Below are 24,724 nucleotides of genomic sequence, written 5' to 3'. Positions count from 1 at the left end.
TAATGAGAAATCTTTACTTTTACATACATCTTGCTAAGTCTTCTTTTTGTCTGTTTTTTCTCATTTGGTCCATTTAAAGAATCTGGTATCATATTTGACGATATATTTGTTAGTTCTTTTTACCAATAAACTCTATTGCTAAATAGATTTAAAAAACTCTCAGCTAGTGTTTTTCCTTTAATCTTACCTTTTGGTTCTTGTACAAGTGAATGTCTTTTTATCTACGTATGGATTTGTATCTATATCATAGTTGTCTGTTTTGAATTATAATATGATAAAGTCAGGGGTTGTGGCTGTTAAGTAAGGTGCTTTGTAAAGGTTATTTAGTGTTTTGTGGTGATATTGACCAAGTACAACTTAAAAAAAAAGAATTCTTACATTAAATGCTATCATATGAATGAACTTTTCTTGCTTCTTAGTCATTTAAATTTCATATAACCTAATTCTGAAATTTAGCAGTAGAAATTAAGAAGTCTTCTGTTTAAAACTTTCTATTCACAATCCAGGAAGAAGTATTTGGAATATTTTAAGTGGTGAAATGTTTTTCTTTGTTTTTATAATTATGCTTTTTTATTCCACTTATTGAGTGCCAGTATAATTGCAAATATAACTATGCATTTGGCATTTTAGGGAGGCCCCAAATTAAGAAGCAATTTATTAAGATTATGCTATATGAGGTTTAGGTTTTTACTTTCCTGTTTGTTTTCTGTTTCTCTCTTGCTCCAACTTGTGACAACTTTGCCTTCCCAACTGCTTTTTTAACGTTACCGTGGTATAGTAGCATTAATATTATATTTTAGAATCCTATGGATAATTGCCTATAAAACTCTTCTTATGGTATTTAAAAATTAATCATGACAGTATGTAAAGCAAATGAATATTACTACCATAGTATCAGGACTGATAATGTCCTTCAGCTGAGTACCGTTATCATTCATGGTCAATGACTTTACATTTAATTTAGTTTTTAAAAAGTTATAATTTCTTAAAATTATAAATGTCTCCTGGGGGGATGTTATATGCAGTAAAATGATCATTTTTCTCAGCTTATAGGAAAATGTCTTTGGTAGGATTTTAAAGGTAAATATCTCTCTTTAGGAAAGTGACATTATTTCATCTAAATGAATGTCTGACCACAAGATGGCAACAGTTAAATTTTTGTTGACTTACAACAATGCCATTAAATAATGTCCAATTATCATTTAATAAGTCAATAAAAATCATTGGAATAAAAGAAACTAAGTTGTTACTGGTAAGAGGAAGTTTTATTTAGAAAGAATTTAGAACAGTGAACTTAATGTGTGTAAATTTGTTTCATTTAATTTTACATTGAATACAGAAGTTAGGAGAGCAGACCTATGTCAGCTTTGACTAAGACAAATAAATACCCAGTGAGCTATAAATAGAGCATTTTAAATAGAAGCCAAGTGTTTCACTCTATAATTGATATGTATCTCCATACTGAATATTTTTTGAATGAATATAATTGCCTTGGCAAATACAGTCAGTTTTGACTTTTTTCCCATACATTTTCTGGGTTTTATTTTTTCTCTGATGAAACTCTGAGACATGGCCAAATGTTTCAGAGAATAGGAGAGTCAGAGTGCCAAAATAATCCTCTAGGGTTCTCAGGACTTTGGGTGACCTTGAAGGAATTCAATCCTATCTCATACACAGAGGCCTTGAAGATAATGAAGTAAATTCACCTTATCACAAGGGAATCAAAACCACATCTTGTTTGGCAGATAAATGTTTCGAAGAATACTTGAACCCCAAATTATGACTGTTTCAGGAGGAAGTATCATGTATTTTACTCTGAAATGCTTAATAGCTTACTATGTGTGCACAAAAAATCAAGCAGTTTACTAGCAGTAGCAGCTCTTTCAATGATCGTCCGTTAAAAACTAACGGAGGATATGGCAAGACATAGGTTCTAGCACTGTGCTTCTGGGAAATCTGTAAAATCCTTGTCCCCACTCCCCCTTGGTTATTACTTTCAGATTTTAATATAAAAGAGAGATTGAATTGATTGTTCTGACAGATGGCATCTTTGGAGTCAAAGAGTAAAACTCTTTCATCTGGTATTGAATTCATTGGGTATATTTTCAGCCACATATATGTTGCCACTTACCTGATTCTATGTCCCAGTTAATGTGCCTAGTAGTTTTATAGTGAAAGCAACTTTTTAAGTGATTTTTATGTCATTTAAATTTTTCCCCTTCACTGTGCAAGTTAACTTTCTTCAATACAAATGAAAGACTAGATTTAAATCCATTTTATTCATTGTGAACCAGGAACAATTAATTCTGTAGTGATATATTAAAATAGCTAACTTTAAAAAGTATTTTCTGCCTTTTTCTCTTAAAATTAAAAAACCACTAATAAATAATAATTAGAAAGTCAGACATGCTATACAATAATCAATAAGGAAAACAGATCATATGTTTTGTGATTATGCTAAGGCAAGTTAGTTGTCAAAGTTGCTTGAAAATCTCAGACTTCTTCAGTTTTCTTATTTGTAGATTATATATGTTGTTCAGAAAATATGTGTCAAAATGCAAAAAGTGATAAATGTGATTGCAGTAATTTATCAAAAGCAGATTACATTTTTATTGGAAATAAACTTACAGAATCACAGATTTTTTTGACGTTATATCCTGAGCTTAATTCCTAGCTATCTTAGCACCTTGTATATCACACATATAGTAATTATGACTTTAAATATATGAGAATTAGGAAATTCAAAGCTTATGTATATTTAGAAGCTATTTCCAACCACGTGCAAATGAAATCTTTTTTTTTTTCAATAAGGTGGTATATTTTTGCCTTTGTATTTCATATATAGCTAAATTACTATAGCTATCAGAATTATAATTGATCTTAGTAATTTTAAAATCACAGTTAAAAGTTTAAGTTGCTTTTTTTGTTCCTAAGGTATATGACAAGTGATTTCAAAACCATGTGTGGAAGACCAGTCTTTCCCAAATCTAAGTGCTTAACAAGCATTATCTGAATAAATGTATCTTCTGCAAATCCATGCTATTATTGATTAATAAAATAGAAATTCATTTTTAAATGTTGCCTGATTTGGGAATTCTCTTTCCACCTTGGATGAAGAAAGTGGAAAGAGTGTCACTTCTACCCTATCTGTAATAAAATGTCAGATAAACTACAAAATCATAACATTTTTAAACCCATCAGAGAACTTGTGATGCAGAACAACTAAGTTGCCCAAAGTCCAAGGAAAGACGGAATCCTGTGAAGAGATGGGACACAAGCATTATCTAAGTGTGCCAGAGCACAATCACAGGAAGAAATACAAGTCACCATACAAGTGGATAAGTTGTATTTGGCTAAACTTTATTAATGGGTTGCTAAAGACCAAACATACCAATACTGATATAAGGGATGTTTATCCTCACTTGAAGTCTCTTTTCCACAGACCTAGAAGAAGAAAAATTAGGAGGCAAGGCAGGAGACTAGAGAGATTATTCCTTCACCTGTACAGGCCTGAAAGAGGAGAGTTCCAGAAAGACTGGATGCCCCATTTGGACCATTTTCCTGAAAGAACAAAAGCCTTAAGTCACTGGAGAAGGGGCAGCATATCTGTCACCTCCAAAGTATAGGAGAAAACCCATTGTGGCTGGGGGAAGAGTAAAGAAAACTCATTCACTTTTGGGGGAAAGGAAGGAAATAGTCTTGATCTCACAATCTTATATCAATATTGTTAGAGATCTCTTACTGATGGGAGAGGATAGGAAACTCACTTACATAAAACTTGCTAAAGGGACAAGGCAGAGTTTGGCTGCCACTGAGAACAGAGACAGGATCACTGAGAAACCCCCATCACAAGACCCAGGCATACAGGATCTGCTTGGGACTGAAGCTGGACCAGGACAACAGAGAACTACTACTTCTCGGTCCCTCACTATGAGACCAACAAGTATTTGAGTAAGAAGAAGCAGCAGTCTACCAGTGGGCAAGGTACAGAGTGTAGAGAGGAGAAACTCCCTTTTTGTTTTTTTTGCAGGTGCACAGTGAAGCTGAAAGCTAAAGGTAGAACAAGAACATTGAGAAAAACACTCTGGCGTACTAGGGCCCATCCTAAACACAGTATAACACTAGAGGATTTTTAAGCTGGTGGTACCCCGAAGTTAACTGCAGCAACAACAAAACTCAAAGCCAACTTAACTCCTGACTTAATTGATTCAATTCTTTATATTAATGGACTAGCTGAAGAAGAGATGTCCCCATTTCCAAGCTTAAATACCACTTAACTTCATTCTCTATTGTCTTAGTTACACTCAATGTCTGGAATTCAGTCATACCAAAAAAAAGCATGAAAACAACAACAGTCCACACTTACGAGACAAAGCAATTAAGATAAGAGTCACAGATGACTCAGTTGTTAGAACTGTCAGGGAATTTAAAATAACTATGATTAATGTAGAAATCATTATATTAGTAGAAAAGATAGACAAAACATGCATGAGCAGATAGGAATTTGAGCAGAGAGATGGAAAATATAGGAAAGGGTCAAATAGAAATGTGAAGGAGAAAGACAGTAGTAAAGATGAAGAATGACTTCACTGGGCTTATCAGTAGACTCAACATAAGCAACGAATCAGTAAATTTGATGATAGTCATTTGAAATTGAAACAGAATGGGAAAAATTTTTGAGCATCCAAGAACAATATCAAGTATCCTAACATATATTAATTGGAATCCCAACAAGAAAAGAGAAAGCAAACAGAAAAGAGTACTTGAAGAGATAATGACCAATAGTTTTATAAGAACCATGGAGAATATCAGACTACAGTCCAAGAATTTCAGAGAACCCCAAATGAGATTAAAAGAAAAAATTCTTATACACACCATATTCAAGCTAATGAAAACCAAAGAGAAAGAGAAAATGTTTTAGGAAGCCAGAAAAAAAAGGTATATCACTTACAGAAGAAGAAAGATAAGAAATACTTCAATTTCTATTACAAACCCACAGTCCAGTTGACAATGGAGTGACATTTACAAAGGAAAAAGAAAAGTTAAATTAACCCAGAATTCTGTATCTAGCAAAAATGCTTTTCAAAAATGAAGGCAAAATAAATACTTTTGTTTTTCCAGGTAAATGAAAACTGAGAGACCAACAAGTTAAAGGAAATTTTTCAGGTAGACATTAAAAGATAACCAAAAAGATGCTTGGATTTAAGAAATGAAGAGCTTCTGAGGTGGCTAAACAAAGGTATAAATAAAAGAATTCTTATTTCAATCACTATAAAAGATAATTGTCCAAAGCAAAAATAATACCAATATATTATCTATTTATAGAGCCTGTAAAAATAAAATGATAGTGATAGCATGAAATATAGGATGGAGAAATTGAAAGTATACTGATGGTTTCATCCAGTATATGTTGTGATATAATATTTTTTGAAAGTAGAATATGGTAAGTGATAGATGTATATTGTAAACTAATCATTAAAATATTTTAAAATAATACTAAATTAAAACTACTCAATTACTCCAAGAAGGCATAAAATGAGGGGAAAAGAAACAACTGTCAACAAGAAACTTGCTTTAAATATAAAGACATAGATTAAAAGTAAAAAGATAGAAAGAAGATAAACAATGCAAACACTAATTAAAAGAAGCCTGAGTGGCTAAATGAACATCAGCCATATCAGAGTAAAGACTATCAAAGCATACAGTATTATCAGAGATAGAGACACTAAACAATGATAAAAGGGTTAATTCATCAAGAAGATATAACAATCTTAAATATGTATATATCTGACACCATCACTTTAAAATACACGAAGGAAGAATTGGTAGTACTCTGAGGAGAAATAGACAAATTCACAATTATAATTGGAGATGTTAACTCTCCTTAGTAAGAATTACAAAAAGTAAATAGAAGGTCAGACTATAGACCTAAGCAACAATATCAACCAATTTGACCTAATTGATACAAAGCCGATTACACTTGTTAAGTACACAAAGAGCCTTCACCAAGATTGACCTTATTCTGTGTCATGAAACAAACCTCAATAAATTTAAAACAGTTGAAATCGTACAGAATATGTCCTCTGATTTCAGTGGAGTTAAAAATCAGAACTTCTAATAATAATAAGAAAGGAAATAAATAACAGAATGAAATTGAAAACATAAATATAGCAGAAACTCAATGAAACCAAAAGCTGGTTCTGTGAAATGATTAATAGAATTGATAAACCCTAGCCAAGGTGATGAAGGAAAAAAAGGGAAAACACACAAATTATCATTATTAGGAATTAAAAAGGAGAAACCAGTACAAATTCTACAGAAATTAAGGGATTGTAAGGCAATATTATGAGTATCTTTTATGCTCATAAATTTGGCAATGTAGTCAGAATGGAAAATTTTTATCTCCTTGCTTGAGAAGAAACTGATAACCTAAGTAATGTTATATTTACTAAAGGAAAATGAATTCTTAGTTTAAAATGTTCCAACAAAGAAAACTCCAGGCTCAGATAACTTTCTTGGAGAATTCTACCAAATATTTGATGGAAAAATAATACCAATTCTACTCGAACTCTGTGAGAAAACAGAATAGGAAAGAACTCTTTCTAGTGTTACCCTGATAATAAAACCAGACAAAGATAATACTGGAAAAGAAGGTTATGGACAAATATCCCTTATGAACATAAACACAAATTCTTCTACAAAATATTAATTGAATCAAACAATATATAAAAAGATAGTAAATTATGATCAAGTGGGATCATCTCAGTAAAATAAGATTGGTTCAACATTCAAAAATCAATATTAGTCACCATATGAACAGACTAAAGAAAAAAAAATGATGATCTCAATAGATACAGAAAAGCTTTTGACATTATTCAACATCTATTCACGATTAAAATTTCAGAAAACTAAGAATCAAAGGACGACACAATAAAAGACATTTACAAGAAACCTATAGCCAACATCACACTTAATGGTGAAAGATTAAATGCTTTCCCAATAAATTAGAAACAAGGCAAATGAAGTCTGCTGTCACTACTTCTATTCAAAAATCATACTGGCAGTCCTAGCCAATGCAGTAATGCAAGAAAAAGAAATAAAAGGCATATGGATTAGAAAAGGAAAAATAAACATTATTATTTGCTGATGCATGATTGTCTGTAGAAACTCCAACAAGGCCTACAAAAAAAAAAAAAACCTACTAAAACTAATACATGATTATATCAAGACAGGCTACAATGTCAATATATAAAAATCAGTAATATTTCTCTGTACTAGTAGTGAGAAATTGAAAATTATAATTAAAAACTATAATTTATAGCAACAGAAACATGAAATACTTAGGTATAGATCTAATAAAATATTTGCAATATTTGTGTGCTAAAAACTGCAAAAACACCCAATGAGAGAAATTAAAGAGAACTTAAATAATTGGATAGATGATCATATTTTCATGTAATAGAAGACTCAAAAATAAGATGTCAATGCTTCCCAACTTGATCTATAGGTTCAGTGCTATCTCAATCAAAATTCTAATAAGATTTTTGGTAGAAATTGACAAGCTAAATTTAAACTCTTAAGGAAAAGCAGAAGGCCTATTATAGCCAAAATAATTTTTAAAAAGAAAAATAAGGTAGAGGATTTATATTATGTCATTCTAAAACTTACTGTAAAGCTATAGTAATCAAGATAGTGTAATATTGGCATAAAGATTGACAAATAGATCAATAGAATAGAATAGAATCCAAAAATAGTTCACATATGTAAAATCAATTGATTTTTCAGAAGTGGCAAAGAATTTAATGGAGAACGGATAATCTTTTCAACAAATGGTATTGAGACAAGTGGTCATCTGTATGTAAAAAGGAACCTCAACCCATATCTCACAAATGTGTAAAAATGAGCTCAAAACAGATCCTAAGTCTAAATATAAAGTCTAAAATTACAGAAATTCTAGAAGAAAATATAGGAGAAAATCATTGTGACCTTTAGTTGGACAAAGATTTTTAAGATATTACAGAAAAACCATAGATCATAAAATAATATATTGATTAATTAGTCAAAATAAAAATATGTTCTTCAAAAGACAATGTTAAGAGAATGAAAAAAAGACAAACTGTAGATTGGGAGAAAATATTTGCAAATCCATTCTGATTACGAATTTGGATCCAGAATTTATTTTAAAAACTCACAAAACTCCTAGTAGGAAAATGAACAACCCAATTTTAAAAATGGGTAAAAGATTTGAATAGAAAGTTCATCAAAAAAGCTATGTAGATGATAATTAAGCACATGAAAAGATGTTCAACATCATTAGTTACTGGAGAGATGCTAATTAAAAATTAAATACCCATCAGGTTGGCTGAAATTAAAGAAACTGATAATCCCATGCATTGATGAGGAAGCAGAGCAACTTGAATTCTCATACATTGCTGGTGGGAATGCAAAATGCTACAACCATGTGGGAAAACAGTCTGGCAATATTTAAATAAAATTAAATATAAATTTACCAAGAAAACTGAAAACTTACGTTCACACAAAACCTGTACTCAAATATTTTTTAGCAGTTTCATTCATGATTTCCCAAAACTGGAATCAACCAAGATGTCCTTCAACAGGTAAATGGGTAAACAATGTGTGGCACATTCATACAATGGAATACTACTCAGCAGTTAAAAGAAATAGAGTACTGATATACACAACAGCGTGGATGAAACTCAGCTGCATTATATAAAGCAAAAAAAGCCAAATTCATAAGGCTGCAAACTGTTTTTTTATGACAAATATATTTTTATGACATTTTGAAGAAACAAAATTATAAAAGTGGAGAACAAACCAGTGGTTTCTTAGGAGTTAGAGTAGGTTTTGACTACTCCATGTTATCATCTCATTTATTCCTTACAATATTTCATTAATTCCTTACAGTGCATGCCATACAGGTAGTTTTATTTCCATTTTGTAAGAGTGAAGGATAAGGTTCATGAAGGTTAACTAATTTTCCTACAGCATACAGTTTAGAAAATGAAAATCTGGAATTCAGGTCTGTATCTGCCTGAGTACAAAGTTGATGCTCTTTTCCTTTTTTATATCATTTTTTCAAGCTCTTTACTAGTTTGATCATACTCTAGTCAGTATATCTTGCATAGAGATACACTAGGACAGAATACAATCACTGCCAAGTGTGGTAGATCTGTTTCCATACCTACAATGATGAAACTAGCATTTGTCAAATGCTTTTCAGCTGACAAAGAACTCTCACAATGAAAAAATATTTCATTTTTCCAGCAAACTTGTTGAGTATGTAAAAATATTTTTATAATTGTTTTTATTACATAGATGATAAAAATGAGGCTCACAGAGGTTGGTTAGTAATCTCACTACTCTGTCTCAATGTCCACAGAAGTTTTTAAAAACCGTTGCTGGATACTGTGCTTTTCAGTGTTCTAATAAAACTGTCCAAGATTTTTTTCAATGATTTGATATCAAGCTAAGTTTTCTACCTTCTGTAGTTGTGCAGTTGATTTTTTAGGCATAATATCCTTTAACCTTAATATTATCCAGAGAAGTATCTCGACTGGTCTTCCTATATTCATTTTTGATTCCTTGTTGTCTGTTATCTACCCAGAGCAAGAATGATTCATATTCAAATATGAATCAGATCACATGACTCCCTGTTCAAAACCCTCCAAAGACTTCTTTTTGTACCAGAATAAAGTTCAGACTCCTCACAGTGATCTAAAAGGTCTGCACGATCTGGCCCTTGTCTTATTCTCTGAAATCATATCAGGATCTATTATGAGATAAAAACTTGTTAAACGCAATTACTTCTTATAAAATTTATGCTAGTCTATTGGGTTGATATCTTTATATGTATAAGCACCCCATGAAAGTAGAAATGGGCAATTTCTGAAGAAGTGCATAAATAATTATCAGTATACCTAATGATATACTGGGTTTTTTTTTCATGAGTTAATCCAAGGTCTAAAAAATAATTTGCTAATAAATCTAAGACAGACTGCCTTTGTTAATCATTTTGTAAGAGAGTTCATTCCATGTGTTGAAAAAAACTTTTAACAAACTTTTAATAGAATTGATTCATTGATGAGTGATATGTTTATTCTTAATTCCTCTTATGTAAGATTTCAATAAATGACATGTTTCTTTTTTTAGTTTTCTTTTCTTACTTTTTACATAGTTATTCAGCTCATGGTTATAATAGCAGAAACTGATTTTTTTGATTCGATGATTAAATTTAGTCAATAAATTACTCTGATATGGGATATATACCTATAAAAGTCTTTAAGTGAAATGTTACTGTCAAAGTTATCTTAAAAAATCTAATTGTTAATCTATGTTATATTTGTCAACTCAGAATGTAGAGGCATTTTCTATTCTGAATGAGCTTCACACAGTCAGGCTATAGGGAACCCTGGCACTTTTTTCCTGTGAATATAATTGCTATGATACTGTCCCAACTAATGAAGTTGGGGAAGAAATCAATTAGGTAGAAATGTAGTTCTGAGAAACTTGTGATTATTGCTTTTCATGTCATTCTGCCTACATTAAAACAAATCAGACACAGGAAGTCCTGGAAATATTATGTTGGATATTTTCTAATTACTGTGTCAGCATGATCAATCATTTTCTAAATTTGCCAGTTTCCTGAAATAGCTCAGCCTATGTTCATAGCACTTTACAGGAAGCAGCACCAAATTAGTTTCTATGTCCCCATATATTTCTCTTGATGCCACAAAAGTATATATTGTATAAAGGAAATATTTGTCTTTGGCAAAAGGCCTGTACACCAAACTACAATTAATGAATACAAGAATTAGAAATCAAAACTTTGTTTAGTCTGAGGAAAAACAATTCTTTAAACTGTAACCACATGGCTGTTTCTTGTTTGCATCAACTCTGGGTGACTGTTATTGTCTTCTGTGAATTCTCTGGGGCAGAGGCCTGACTTTGTTGAATGAGCCAATTGTTTTCCTTTGTGTTGCCCATCTAGTAAGTTCCCATCTGGTTTGTATCAGACTGTTTTCACAGCCAACAACTGCTGCCTTCTCTATATCCTGACACTTCAGGGCCCCACGCTATCAAAGCACTGCTGCTATGGTCTTGCTGGCAGGGCCTATACAGCTGTGTCTCACAGCTTGGAACTATTACCTAGAGTAATGGTAATGTAGAACTTGGGCTGGCCCTTATTCCCATTGGTGTCGTGTGTACAGTGAGCAGAATCCACCCTGGCTTCCCCACCCCCTTGCCCTGAAACTTACTATTAAACAGAAAATCTTTAAAGCTCTAATTTTAGGATATGGAATGGTGGTGTTCTTATTTTCTAGTGGCTTCCTGTATTTGAAAGCTCATTTTTCATTCTATCACTCTTTTTCAAAAGTTATCAGGTCTGGTCTTGGTCAAGCAAACCGGTCACTATGTCACATTTAATTTTTGTTTCCAACTTTAGTTAGGAATGGCTAGATATGGAAAAATCCACTGTAAAGGCTATACAAATAATACAGTGTATTTTTAGTGATAGTCACAGGCCATAAGTTGAATGAAGTTTTTATATTTAGGAAGGATTTTCATCTCAGAAAATGGATTTTCTGTGTGTAGATTATAGAGACATTTAGATTCAAACTGCCTAGTAACTATTAAGGAGTTATTTGCCTTCAGCTTTGTTTGCTATCAAAGGTCATTTATAATAACGTGATAATCGTGGTCTTCTCTAACAACTGTAGACTCGTGTGATTTAAGTTTTAGGAGTTATTGTTGAATAAGTGTTAGAATTGAGTTTAAATGTAGTTATGATGTCATTGCTTTTTATAAACTGCAACAGCAAATTTTTTTGCACTAAAAATAAGTAATTAAATGGCTTTTACAGAACATATTAATATTTTAGAAATATTATGCTTTATAATATGCTTAATAAATTGCTTTCAAGATTAGTTAAAATGAGATTAGTTTGTGCTTTCAATTTGAGTGGCTAATTATTGCAGAACATCAAGTATCCTAAATAATGAGTCCTGTGAGAGTCAAATTAGAACAACAACAACAATCACTTCTGCTTCTAAATAATTTCAGCTCACTGGTATTTCAGGATTTTAAGAAAAGAATTTGTCTTTATGGTCAGCAGGATGGCCCATGTAACTATTCACTAGCAGTAACTATTCACTTGATATTAAAGGCTACCTAGTAAGTAAGGTTAGCTATTTGGCTATTTCGATAATGTCAAAACACTTCAAAACTGTGAAGGAATCATCTTTTAATTCCTGCAACTAATCTATTTTTTTCAATTTCCTCTTTTTATGGAAATATAATATACACACAGAAAACTACACATAAGTATACAGCTGAAAGAATTTCCAGAAACTAAGCTACTTTTATAACTTGTACCCAGCTCAAGAAACAGAACATTGCCAACACCCCTGAAACCCCCTCATGTTCCCTTTCAATCACAGCTTGCACCCCTGAAAAGGTAACCACTATTCTGACTTCTAACAGAATGTATTAGTTCTCTTGTTTTTGTACTTTAAATAAATGGAATTATACAGAAGGTATGGCTTCTTTCATGAGGCAAACCTATTATCATTTTTAAGATTCTTTTTGTTTTCAAACCATTATAGCATACTTTTATAAATAATTATCTGAGAGGAACTTTTTTTTTGTAGCTGTGTCACAGGCTGTTCAACCCCACAGGAAGTGCATTGTAGATAAAGTTGTCTCTTAAAACATCAAGTCTCTCAGTTCTCAACCAAATTTTAATGCCGGAATGTCCCTCTAGACATTCCTGCCCCTAAAAGGCAGAACTCTCTTTGTCATAACACCACACAGCAATACATTCAAGCACTTAAATGGTTTTTAATGAGCTTGAATAATTATATATACATTATTCAAATAAATCATGGTCTGTATTCAGGATAGATGGCTCATCTATTTTCTGAATTGCCAATCAGCTTCTTGGCATTCGAATATAAGCTTTTGTGCTGCTGTTAAGATACTACTTCTGAAAATGCTGTTATTGGGCATGTTGTATACCTACTAGATATGCAGCCAGTGAGTAACTTAATCTGGGCAGATTATTTAAAAAGTGTTAACTTTTTAATATATATTTTAACTACTATAATGATATTTATAATATTCTTTTTTTTGTCAGTGAGCTTAAATTAGTATAGAAGATCTGGCTGTTCTGAATGTTATTACATTTTATATTTCTCCTTATTAGATTTTGTTTCAAATTCTGGACATCACTCATTTAAAAACTCTTGTTTTATTGGTTAAAAATATGTATTAGTGAGTCTTCGTCTATATATCCTTATTTTGCAGTTAATGACTCTATAGTACTATATAGTTTTGTTAAGTAACCCATAAAGCATTTGTATAACAATAATGTAATGATTTACAGGTTTAAGTATTTCTATACTATTCTTACTAAATTAAAGATAGTTAAAAGAGCAGAAGATAAACTCTCAAACCAAAAAAAAAAAATTATAAAGCCCAAGATTCTATCCTTTTAAATACCACTTTTTGAAATAGTATGAAAAACGTGGTTTATTTTCAAATTAGTATTATGTAGCTACAAGATTTTGAATGACTATTTAAAATAAAAAGCTAAAGTATTGAAATATGGCTTGTTTGGAAGGAGCATAATATACAAGTCGTACAATCTCGGTTCCCTCTGTGTGCCCTAATTTAAAGTGCTTTCAGCAGTATCCCTGCTTTCCCAGCCTTGGATTCTATTTCCAGATCTAAGATCACTTGTTCTTATTTTGTGGTATCTTTAAACATTTAAATAAAGGTTGACACATTTGCCTTTTGCAGTAAAAGTAAAAGGTTAAATTTTATTCATGGTAATTATGACAATTTTTAGTCAGTATTAACCATTCAGAATTTTTGTAGAAATTTGTAGATAAAATATTTAAAAATTTTCTCTTCTTATCCTTTGACTTAAATACCAATGAGTACTATATTTCTTCAATTTTGAACAGAATGAGGAAGTGTATGAATCAACAAACTCGATAAGCAATGTTCAGATGATTTTGGCTGGGTGTTGGCTGTGTTTGCTACTTTAATCCTCATCTGTAGAGCACAATACTTACTCTTCCAGTAAACTTCATCATCCAGCAAGTGAGAATTATGAGGCTACTACTTGTTACAGGAATAAATGACAAGTAACTGATAGTGACATAGTGGCTTTTTTTACTATTAGGAGAAATCATTGCAGAAATCATGATTCTCCCTCAGTTTTGGTAGAAGAGAGTTTTATTTATGTTTATAATAACAGAACAACAATGTGTAATAGCTACCATCTATATATACTTCCTATGTGTGACACTCTAAGAAGATCCTTAATCAAACCAATTAGTTAAGTAATGTTATTCTCATTTGAGGAACCAGAGGCTCAGAAAGGTTACATATTTTGCCCAACGTCACATAGCTAATAAATGACAGAGCTGGGAGTCAGACCAAGCCCAACTCCAAAAGCAAAGGCTATGCTCTTAAACATTATACTATATTTCTTTCATTGATGATTTTTTAAAAAGTAGAAAAAATAATTTCTGATTATTACTTACAGGTCTCAGTATCTGAAGACATATCCTAGTAGAAGAATATGAAAAAGTTTGGAGGTGGGGAAAGAACTGTTTGCTATGAGTGTTAGTTCCTACTACTAATTTGTGACATTGATTTCTTTGTCAGTAACCTCTCTGAATCTTGATTTCCTTATTAGTAAGAATAAGATGATTTTGAAAAGATTGCCTAACAGAAATGACTTTTTTTTTTTTTATCAATTGGGAAAAGTTAGAAAATAATCACAGGGTAAATAATAATAAAACTACCATTTATTGAGTGCCTACTCTGTTGTTATTTATATATATCATCTTAGTTAATGATTATAAGAAACCCACGAAGCAGAGGAAGAAATTGAAGCACAAAGTGGTGATTTCTTTCAGGTCTCACAGCTAGTTCATGTTGGCACTGTGATTTGCATTTAGGCAGCTTAGCTTCTGAGTTTGTGCTTTTAGCCACGAGCTTATAGCCACCTCTCTAATACAGAGTCTGGTTGTCATTTATTTGCAATTAAAAAAAAAAAATCTTACATACCACAGTATCGAATAGCTAGAAAAAAGTGGCTATTTTTTCCCCCCCAAAAAAGATCTATAAAAAATCACAGAGTGGTGTATCCATTTGACATAAAGATTTCAGAAACATTGGTCAGCTGAATATTTCTTGAGCAACTATATGCAAAGAACTGAATCTCAGGGAGAATGAAGAAGGATAATGGAGAGAAACCATTTATTTTCTTGTCCTTTAAGAAAATCCGGCATTGCAGTAATTTTACTTGGTCTGTGTTATTGAAGACATAAAAATAATAACAGATTTTGTATGTTTTTTCAATTTAGATGTTTATACTAATTAGTTTTGTTGAATATAAAGAGATCTAAACTAAAGTATGCTTTGGTTTGGAGTAATGAAGTAGTTGTCATTTTTCCATTAAAATTCATTTTTTAAACTAAAACATGCTCCATTTTTTATTGCAAAGAAAATGGAGCATATGAAATTTACATTTATATTATTATGCACTTAGAAGAGTGTTTCACTGTGGCAGCAACCCCCTTTGGGGATACACCCCTTTGGATTGTAGGCCTATCAGAATAGAGGGAGCCCTTGTTACTTTGAAAAAGCTCCCAAAATGATTCAGGCTTTCCTTTCTCTCTACCCCAAGCCTCTGTTGAAAATCACTGGGTTAGAAAAGGTTTCACAACTCCTTTCTCCAAAGCCATATATATCACCTTCTTAAAGAGAATAAAAAAGAAGACCATAGAACAAGAAGAGGAAAGGAAAAATTACCAATAGAAGAAGAATTTGAGTTATACAAGTGGAAACATCAGCAGCTAGCAGTGGTGCAATATTAAAAGGCAGGGAGCTCAATTAGGTATTAGCCTTTTAAAATCCCTTATATTTTAGGTGGAACAGGAGCATTAGTTGGAAGATTTGCTCACTACTCTCAGTCTGCTCTGTTAGTTTTGTCTTTCCAGTGAAGGAGGATCGAGACAATTTCTTATTTCTCTCTGTGGTCTTCACAACACCTAGTGTAATGATAGGTACATGGAAGGCACTTAAGTGTCTTTTAATTGAACCCTTGTTGGACCTAAAGTTTAGTTTCCTATTTCTTAGTTTCCACCCAGTTTTATTTTGTATGAAAGGGAATGATGTTGCTTATTTCTTACCGTAACATAATAGATAAGTTTGAGTTCTGGGCTTGGAGGCAACCACTTCAGAGAAGACTGCACTTAATTTTTCTTGCTACAAACAAGTGATTCCTCAGTGGAAGGGGCTTCTGAGGTGGTGCTGATACCCGTTTCCACGTATATCCTTTAGGTGCCATGTAGAAAGGTGGCTCTAGTAAGCTGGAGGGGCCAAGCGAGAACATCTGTCCCTCTCAGAAACTCAGAGGAGAATGGGAAATGACCATAGGTAGTGTCTAGTAGTGACATCATAGTAACATCACTTTTAATGAATTCAAAGATTTTTTTAAAACAATTTTAAAGTTGGATATTCAGTTTTGGTCTATTTGCAGATTATCAATATGTATAAGTAAGTTGTATTTGCCCACAGTCTTATCTTTATAAACCTATATTTTCTTCTAAAACTATTCTCTTTAAGCTTTGATTTTTCTTCATTGATCTGTATTACATTTAATTTTTAAACACATTTAATTTTTATGTTTCCTACAATATAACTGCAATAGTTTAATATGAATGTTTGTCACCAGTGAGAATATGTTGCTCAGTTTAATGCGCTATGTAATGCTTAAAATCAAATTCGTTTAATTATCTTCTTTTAAATCCACCTGAAATTTTTGTGAAATAAAGGAAGCTTTAGAGATGAGTTTTTTATCTTAGAAAAAGATTAGAAAAAACTGATTATACCTTATTATGAATTTTTTCCAAACCATTTTGCCCTAAGAATTTGTTTGCAACAATGGTTATTGACAGTTATTGACTGTATCTCAGAGCATAGGTTGACAGCATGCCATGAACAGGGGCAAATGCCTTTGTCCTGAGAACTAACTGTATGTACCACAGGTTTCTCTCTTCACTTATTTAACATTTCTCTGCTTTGTAATTTTCTAACCACACAGAGTTTCCCCCAGCCTATTTCATTTTAATATTAAAATTTGGCTTTGGTTTAACATGGTAGGGCTTCTCTGTGCTCGCTGACAACTTTGTTGGTTGTTTGAACAAGATTATATTGGGCAGTATTGCCCCAGGCTAGCCTAGGGAGAAGGGGAATTCTAAACTTCTTTTTGTAATGACTAAATCCTTACATAAGGGAATCTGAAAACATTTAATCTTGGGAGAAATGGCCCCTGCGTTTCTTAATACAAATTGCACATTCTCTTATGATCCTTTGCTTCCCCCTTTCTCGCATCTTTGGTGCATAAAGATACTAATCTATTAGATAAAGTACGATTTTATTGACAATCATTAAAATTCATCTGTTTAACTTCCTTCTTTATATCAAGGCCTCTAGATCAGGCTACTGTTTACCTGGTTTTATGAGAGCAACTGTGGGAGTGCATGTGGTTCGTGATCTTTCATAGTGAATAGAAATGAGTCATGACTATGTCTATGCTTAACTGATTTTCTTATAAAAAAATTTTTAATTGTAGCTTCACCAGGTGATATGGATCGGACACAAATTGAGCCCAATCTGTACCTTGCATCTGTATTTACAGGTAAGATTTTTACGTTAAAAGTTGTTGAACTTTGATCTATTCACATTTTTAAATGTTCTTACAATTTCTTTCTCTCATAATAATCAGCATAGTAGAGATAGTAATTCCAGTTTTTTATTCCTCTAAAATATCTGTAAACTCTCCCCAGGTGTAGAAGTCCCTTCATGCACTAAACTCAACTCTCTAGAAGTTAGGAGACAGAAAATAAATTTATAATTTCCCTTTGGAAAGTTTATAAAATGTTGAATTAAAAGCCTGCAGGTGTGGTATTCAGAGCTCTGAGGATAGTACTTGAGATAATTCCATCTGGGGGAGGTTATTTGTTGGGACAGGACAGTGTTTAAACTTTGAAGTCAGTTTTAAACAAAGTGAAGCAGCTGGAACCTGGCATAAGAAGAAACAAATCTTTCACATTAACTATTGCTTTTTAGAGGAAAAAGAATTAGAGTTGTTTTTACAGGTGCCAATACATTTATTCTTCCTATAGGAAGAATTTTATCTTAAATTATAAATTTTAAAATAAGCATTTGTCATCTCAAAAAACAGAAGCAATAGTAAACAAAAAATATAATAGGATTTATATATATAAAACATAATTTGGGATGAGACTATAGTAACATTTTAAATCACTCCCTTAAACATGAAAGTAACGAAAGAAATGTTTAATAGTGACTAATTCTGGAAAGCAGAGGAAAATAAAATATTATATACTAAACATCAAATGACTAAGCACTTTCTTGTAGCAAGACTTGTATTCGTTATCAAGCACTGACACTGTAATGTTGCAAAATCTGCGGGGCTGGTTTTTCTGGGTTAAGTATGTGAGGAGAATTGAATACAGCAGGATAGTTTAGCAGCTGCTTAAACAAGGAATTAAAGTAAGAGTAGATGAGTCCAGGATGGACAGGAAAAATGCTTCAAGAACTCCAGCTGAAATACTGTAACATTTTCATAGACAGCTGGGAAGCAACTGCATTGCTGGAACTCAGGACTGACTGATTTTAAAGAAAAGATCTGGTCAGCATGAATCTAAGCAAGCTGTTAGTCAAGAGGAACCATAGACTCTCTAGGTAGGAACAGATCAGTTTGGTTCAGCAGTCATTTCAAGGCCTTCTGTGTGCCTAGCATTATGCTATAACTTTGTAGAATGTGAGAGTAAATAAGACAAAGTCCCTGACCCTGTGGAGCACATATTTAACACAGATTCAGATAGATGGCTTATGCCATGTACAGTTACTCTGAATGAGGAGTTTGAGATACTGTACTCTTCTATGTAGCTACCAAGGAAACTTTTCCTTTTCATTGCTTGTCTCATGTTGTTTTAGGAGAGAGTGCTTTGTTTGAATTTCTCTAAGTCTGCAAATAACAGAGATGTAAAAATGGGCTACCAAGTGTTTGAAGATTAGAGTCAGAATCTAAAACCTGCTGATGAAGTGGATTATCTAAATCTAAAAACCTTTAGAAAGTTATGTATATTTAAAAATATATACATATAAGATACAGGCAAAATCTTAAATGGATATTAAAAATCCTTGTTTCAGCTTTTCTGTTCTTTTGTCTTGTAAATCCAGTATCAAAGAACAGAAAACATAAAATTTCTTAGTGAATTTTAAAATATTTTTAAAGGCAAAAAAATTTTGAACTTCAAATATCTATAAAAATATATTAAAATAAATCTTAGGAAGCTTCAGATGCATGATCTCACTCAGTGGCACCCCAGCTTAAATGCATGCCAGGTTAAATGACGTACTGCAAACTCATGGAATCAAGGAATAGTCTCTTAAAAAAAAAAAAAACATGAAAACAGCTGTTGAAACAATTACATCATAATTGTAATAAAAGTAATAACATGACTGTGGACATTTATTATTACATCATAATTGTAATAAAAGTAATAACATGACTGTGGACATTTATTATTACATCATAATTGTAATAAAAGTAATAACATGACTGTGGACATTTAAAAAGTTAAACTTTAAAAACAAACTATCTAATATTGGTATAAAATTTATGTTCGCTTAAATGATGATTTGTTAAGATATCTTTTCTTTTAAAAAAGTTAAAGTCTGTGAGGACCATAACTGGATAGAATGTTACTCTTTTTGACTGTTAACAGGAATCAAAATAATGCTTTTTTTATGTTTCTAGTCTTAAAAATTTCCCTTCCAAAGTTGTTAAAACTATGACTGATTAGCTTATGTTAATGAATACTTTGTAAAGTCTTCCCAAATGTACATTAACAAACATCTTTAGATAAACTAGTGCATTTTATTGACATAACTCATTTATGTCACGATTACTAGCATTAAAATTATTGTAATTATTTAGAGGCCTTCTAGAGCTGTGGGATTTTTTCTTAGTGCACTTCAGTGAACCATTTTTATCCCTCTCTCTAAAGTTGACTACCTTTTACAGCCCACCCTGAGGGTCATTGCCTCTTGGGATAGTTTCTTTCCCAAGAATAGTTATATAAAAGTAAAAGAGCTAATATGAAGAGCTACTCTATTTTGAGTGCTTTGTATGTGTCAGCACTATACAAAACTCTTTATATGCATTATCTCATTTAATCCTCACAAAACCTTCTGAGGTAGGTATTCTCTTACCTTAATTCTATAGATGAGGAAACTAGGTTTTAGAGAAGTTACATAACTTTCCCAAAGCCTTATCACTCACTATCCTTCTTACCTCTTACCTATTTTTCTCTATAATACTTATTACCTCCTGGTATATATTATGTTTATTTCCTTTCTTGTTTGTCATTTGCCCCTATACCCAACTGGAGTATTATTTCAGTGAGTATGGGGGCTTTGTTTTCTTCACTGCTGAAATCTCTAAAGTGTAGAACAGTGCCTGGCGCATTGTAGATGCTCAGTTGATATTTGCTGAGTGAATAGATGTATGAGCCCAGCTGCCCAGCTCTATCCTACTCCAGGATCCATGCTTTCCCCCATCCTCCACCCCCACTCAACCCTGCTCTTTATTCTCCTTCCCACACAGAAGCTTCACACAGACCATTTGGATAGGGCCATTCCCAAGTGACTGGACAATAGACCTCACTCATTTTGACCCTAGACATGACCTTGACCTAACATAGAGACTTGTGCTTGAAACTTTATCACTTCTCCTCTCCTTAGCTGCACCCTGCCATTACATACCACAACTGAAATGGAATTTCCCTCAACAACCTTTAAAAGTAATAATTTTTTTATGGTGAGTGATTAAGATATTTGGTATAGGGCAAAGAGCAGTGAGTTGTAGCCTTAACTCTACCAATTTTGAATTAGATGAATTATACTAGACTCCTTTTTCAAAAACCATCTCTTATCTTGTGTGACCCTTCACTCCTGGGTCTTTTCCTACTTATCTCTCTGACACTTCCCTTTTGTTTTCCTTTATTTTCTTTTTATTCACTTTTCTTTGTCCTTCCTCATATTTTTGTCATCATTTCTCTTCTCAGTCTGTTTTCTCTCCCTAGTTGATCACTATTCTTATTGTTCTTATTATCTCTGCATAGATGACTGCTATTTATGTATTTCTAAAACTGCTTTACAATTTTTGGCATCTTTGATTCCGGTTACTTGCTGGAAAAGTCCATTCATACATCTTGCAGGCATTTAAATTCACCAAGTATGTAACTGATCCCAGTATTTTCTTACCTATTCAATCAACTAAACTTGTCTTTTCAGAGACATACTCAATTCTTCGTAAGTACTGTCTCCCTCCAAAATATCTTGAATCTATTTCCACTCTAAGAATCATCAGTACTTGCATGGACTATTTCCACAGATCTCTCTTCTCTCTCATTTTCTACACAACTCTTAGAACTCTCTTTTTTGAAATACATTTGCTCATATTACTCCTATGTTCAAAATATTTTGTGACTCATTATTGTTTACAGAACTTGGCCCTGATCTTTCCTTTTGGCCTTCTTTCTTATTATTTCTCTTATCTAGTCAACACTTTGATATCAAAATACTAAGAATTCCCTTAACATACTCACTTTTACTTGACTTTATTTTGTTATTCTTTTTTTCTTCATTGCTTTCCACATCTTTTAATTCCTGCTCAGCTGCTACTTTCACTTAATTTAAATTCAGAATTCCTGTACGTTTATCTTCAGTTATCAGATTTTGAACTTTTTGAAAATGAGGACTATTTCTTTTTCATCTGTGTATCATTTTGGTACCGTCTTAGTTCTCTATACACAGTAGGCTTTATAGATGTTTAGTTAGTAAGCGTATGGTTTCAGAAAAGCCAACTTCAATAACTCTGTGCCTCAGTTGCCTTGTCTGTCTCTTAGAATTACTGTTAGGATGAGATGAAATGATGAGGAAAAGATCTTTATAAAGTTTTAATTCCTATATAAATATAAGGCAGTAACTACAAGAAATAGCATAACTTTACAATAATTGGATTTAATATGGTCCTTGAGATTTGGAAACTTCTTTGAGATCCCCCTAAAAAAGTTATAGCTCTTGTAATATCACTGACAATTTAATCAGTAATTTAATGTGTGTAGAAAATGAAGGTACATATAAAGCAATTTTGTGAAATTAGATAACACAGAAATGAAGTGTATCTACTATCTGTAATTTTGTAAGTCAAGGAATAAAATTTTTCTTAATAATTGGGAGAAGGTAACATTTAATTGATCTTTCTCTGGATTTTGAAAATTAATTTTGCTCTCAGCCATAGTTATACCCTGTGTGGTTTTTCCTTTGCTGACAAGGTAAACTCTGATCTGGGATACTTCTCTTGGTTATTTTGTATACTCTGAATTACGGCTTTGTAAAATGTCTGAATATTTTAAATAATGCTTATGTCCAATAGAGATTTTTTTCAAAGCAACTTTTATTTTTTCTTAATTTTAGTTTTTATTATGTCCAGACAGAGCTAAATCTCAAAAAGTTTTTTCCTACTTAAAATACTTATTCTGTTTAAATTGACATAAGAATTGCTTTCTTCTTAAAGGATTCTACTGTAGTGTTACTGTTTGTGATGTTGCTGTAGTGATGCCAAATCTTATTTCACTTCCTTCTTTTATTTAAAAAAAAGAAACCAGTACAGATAACAAAAAAGAGCAGTATGATATTAAAATAATTTTTGTTACACTTCCTAATATAAAATGAACTTGCCTTTTACAAGTATTCTGATCATCTTGGGCAGCTGTAATTTAGTCATCATTGCAATCTTCAGAACTACCTACTTTTACTGTGGCCTTTATAAAAATTTAATGGAAAATTATACTTTAATACCATGGAAACTACTTAAAAAATATAAAGGAGTTTTAGAAAAGTTACTGTGGTTTTTGACTCAGATGTCTTTAAGATTGTTGACGATAATTTGTTTTTAAGATGTTTATTATTCTTATGTGTATATAGTAAATCCATGAAATCTGGAATGATTGTTTTTGTAGTCTTAAATAATACCAAGTTGATATTCTTTATATTCTTAGGTAGCATGCTTTAAACTTAGAGGAATGAATTAAGGTATATGCAGATAAATATATATATTTAGTCCACTCTGGGTTTTTAAAAAATTTTATTTATTATTATTATTATTATTTTGCCAAAGTTTATATTTAATTAATTTACTGATAATTTATACCAATCTCTTCTTTTTTAAAAAAATTTTATTTATTTATTTAGCATTTTATTTATTTTTTCCCCTCCCCCCTCACCTCACTCTGGATTTTTAAACACATTAATGAATTCTTCATCCCAAACTACCTCCCATACTGATGTGATCTAGCATTTATCTGTACCACAACTTTTGGCACTTGTATACAGCCTCAGTCCATTCAGGCTGCTATAACAAAATATTATAGACTGGGTGGCTTATAAACAACAAAAAATTTATTTCTTACATTTCTGGAGGCTAGAAGTCCAGGATCAATGCCCCCCTTCCTGGTTCACAGCCAGCACCTCTCACTGCATCCTCACATGGTGGAAGGGGCTAGGGCCTCTTTTATAAAGGCACTAATCTCTTTCATGAGGGCTCTACCTTCATGACCTAAGCACCTTCCAGAGGTCCCACTATCTATACCATTATACCAGGCATTAGGATTTCAACATATGAATTGGGATGAACATATTCAGATCAAAACATATACTTTTCAAATGTTGTCTCTGTCTACGAGTGGGAGTGGAAACGAGGAAGGGTGTATTTTTATCTCTGACAAATTCTGAGCACCTTGAAAAAAGAAATGACCTCATATGCAATCCTTGTTTTGATCCCCTATATTACTTAGTAAAATTTAAAGCACATAAATACTCAAGATACACTTGTTTAACTGAGTTTCTTCTTTTTATAGGCGGGAAAGCAGTACCACTCTTCACGTCTCAGACATCACCTGCCAAGATGTCTGTGACGCTACCCTCAGTGAACCTGGAGGACTGCTCTCAGTCTCTGAGCATTAGCACCATCCAGGGGGACACAGAGTCCTCAGGAGCAGATACCTTCTGAATGGAAAGTGAGAGCCGGTACAATTTTTGTGCCATTGGTTTTGAAGTCATTTTTCTCTGGCATAAAATCATCTCTCAGACTATTTGGGTCTTTGAGCATATTCTGAAAAATGATTTCTAATTTTTTATTAAAATGAAAAGCCTAACTTGGGTATTTAGGTATAATTTTTAAATAAAATAATTTAAATGTAAATCGTCATGAGCCTGGCTGTGAGTTATTTCTAGACTCTTGAAGCAGGCTAGAATAGTGGAAAGGATATGACTTTTGACATCTAAGAATTTATTCTATAGGTGTTAATTACCTGTACATAGTTATGAAATTATGTTGCTCAAGGTTATTCATTCCAAATTTTTTATAGCGGTAAGTAATTGGAAGCAATCTGATGTCTATCAGTAAGAGACTGATTAAAAAAGTGATGATGTATCTGTACAACGGAATACAATGTGGTATAAAAAAGAATCCAACAATGTTTGTGTTGGTATGGAATTATCTCTTAGATATATTGTTAAAGTGAAAAAT

General features: G+C 32.3%; 1 protein-coding gene across 1 annotated transcript in view; it reads left to right on the top strand.

Annotated features, from left to right (window-relative positions):
- The window catches only part of KIAA0586 (KIAA0586 ortholog), an 85,539-nt gene extending 61,173 nt beyond the window's left edge, over positions 1 to 24,366 (top strand). Inside the window, exons 31-32 of the mRNA XM_023527206.1 lie at positions 17,672 to 17,737; positions 24,054 to 24,366. Of these exons, the coding sequence (XP_023382974.1) occupies positions 17,672 to 17,737; positions 24,054 to 24,205 (218 nt within the window). The 3' untranslated portion in view covers positions 24,206 to 24,366. The remainder of the gene's footprint in view (positions 1 to 17,671; positions 17,738 to 24,053) is intronic.
- The last annotated feature ends 358 nt before the right edge of the window (positions 24,367 to 24,724 follow it).

The sequence above is a fragment of the Pteropus vampyrus genome, unplaced genomic scaffold, assembly GCF_000151845.1.
Source record: "Pteropus vampyrus isolate Shadow unplaced genomic scaffold, Pvam_2.0 Scaffold15, whole genome shotgun sequence".
NCBI classification, from domain to species: Eukaryota; Metazoa; Chordata; class Mammalia; order Chiroptera; family Pteropodidae; genus Pteropus; species Pteropus vampyrus.
The sequence above is the reverse complement of the archived record's forward strand: the minus strand, read 5'-3'. Positions and strand labels throughout refer to the sequence as shown.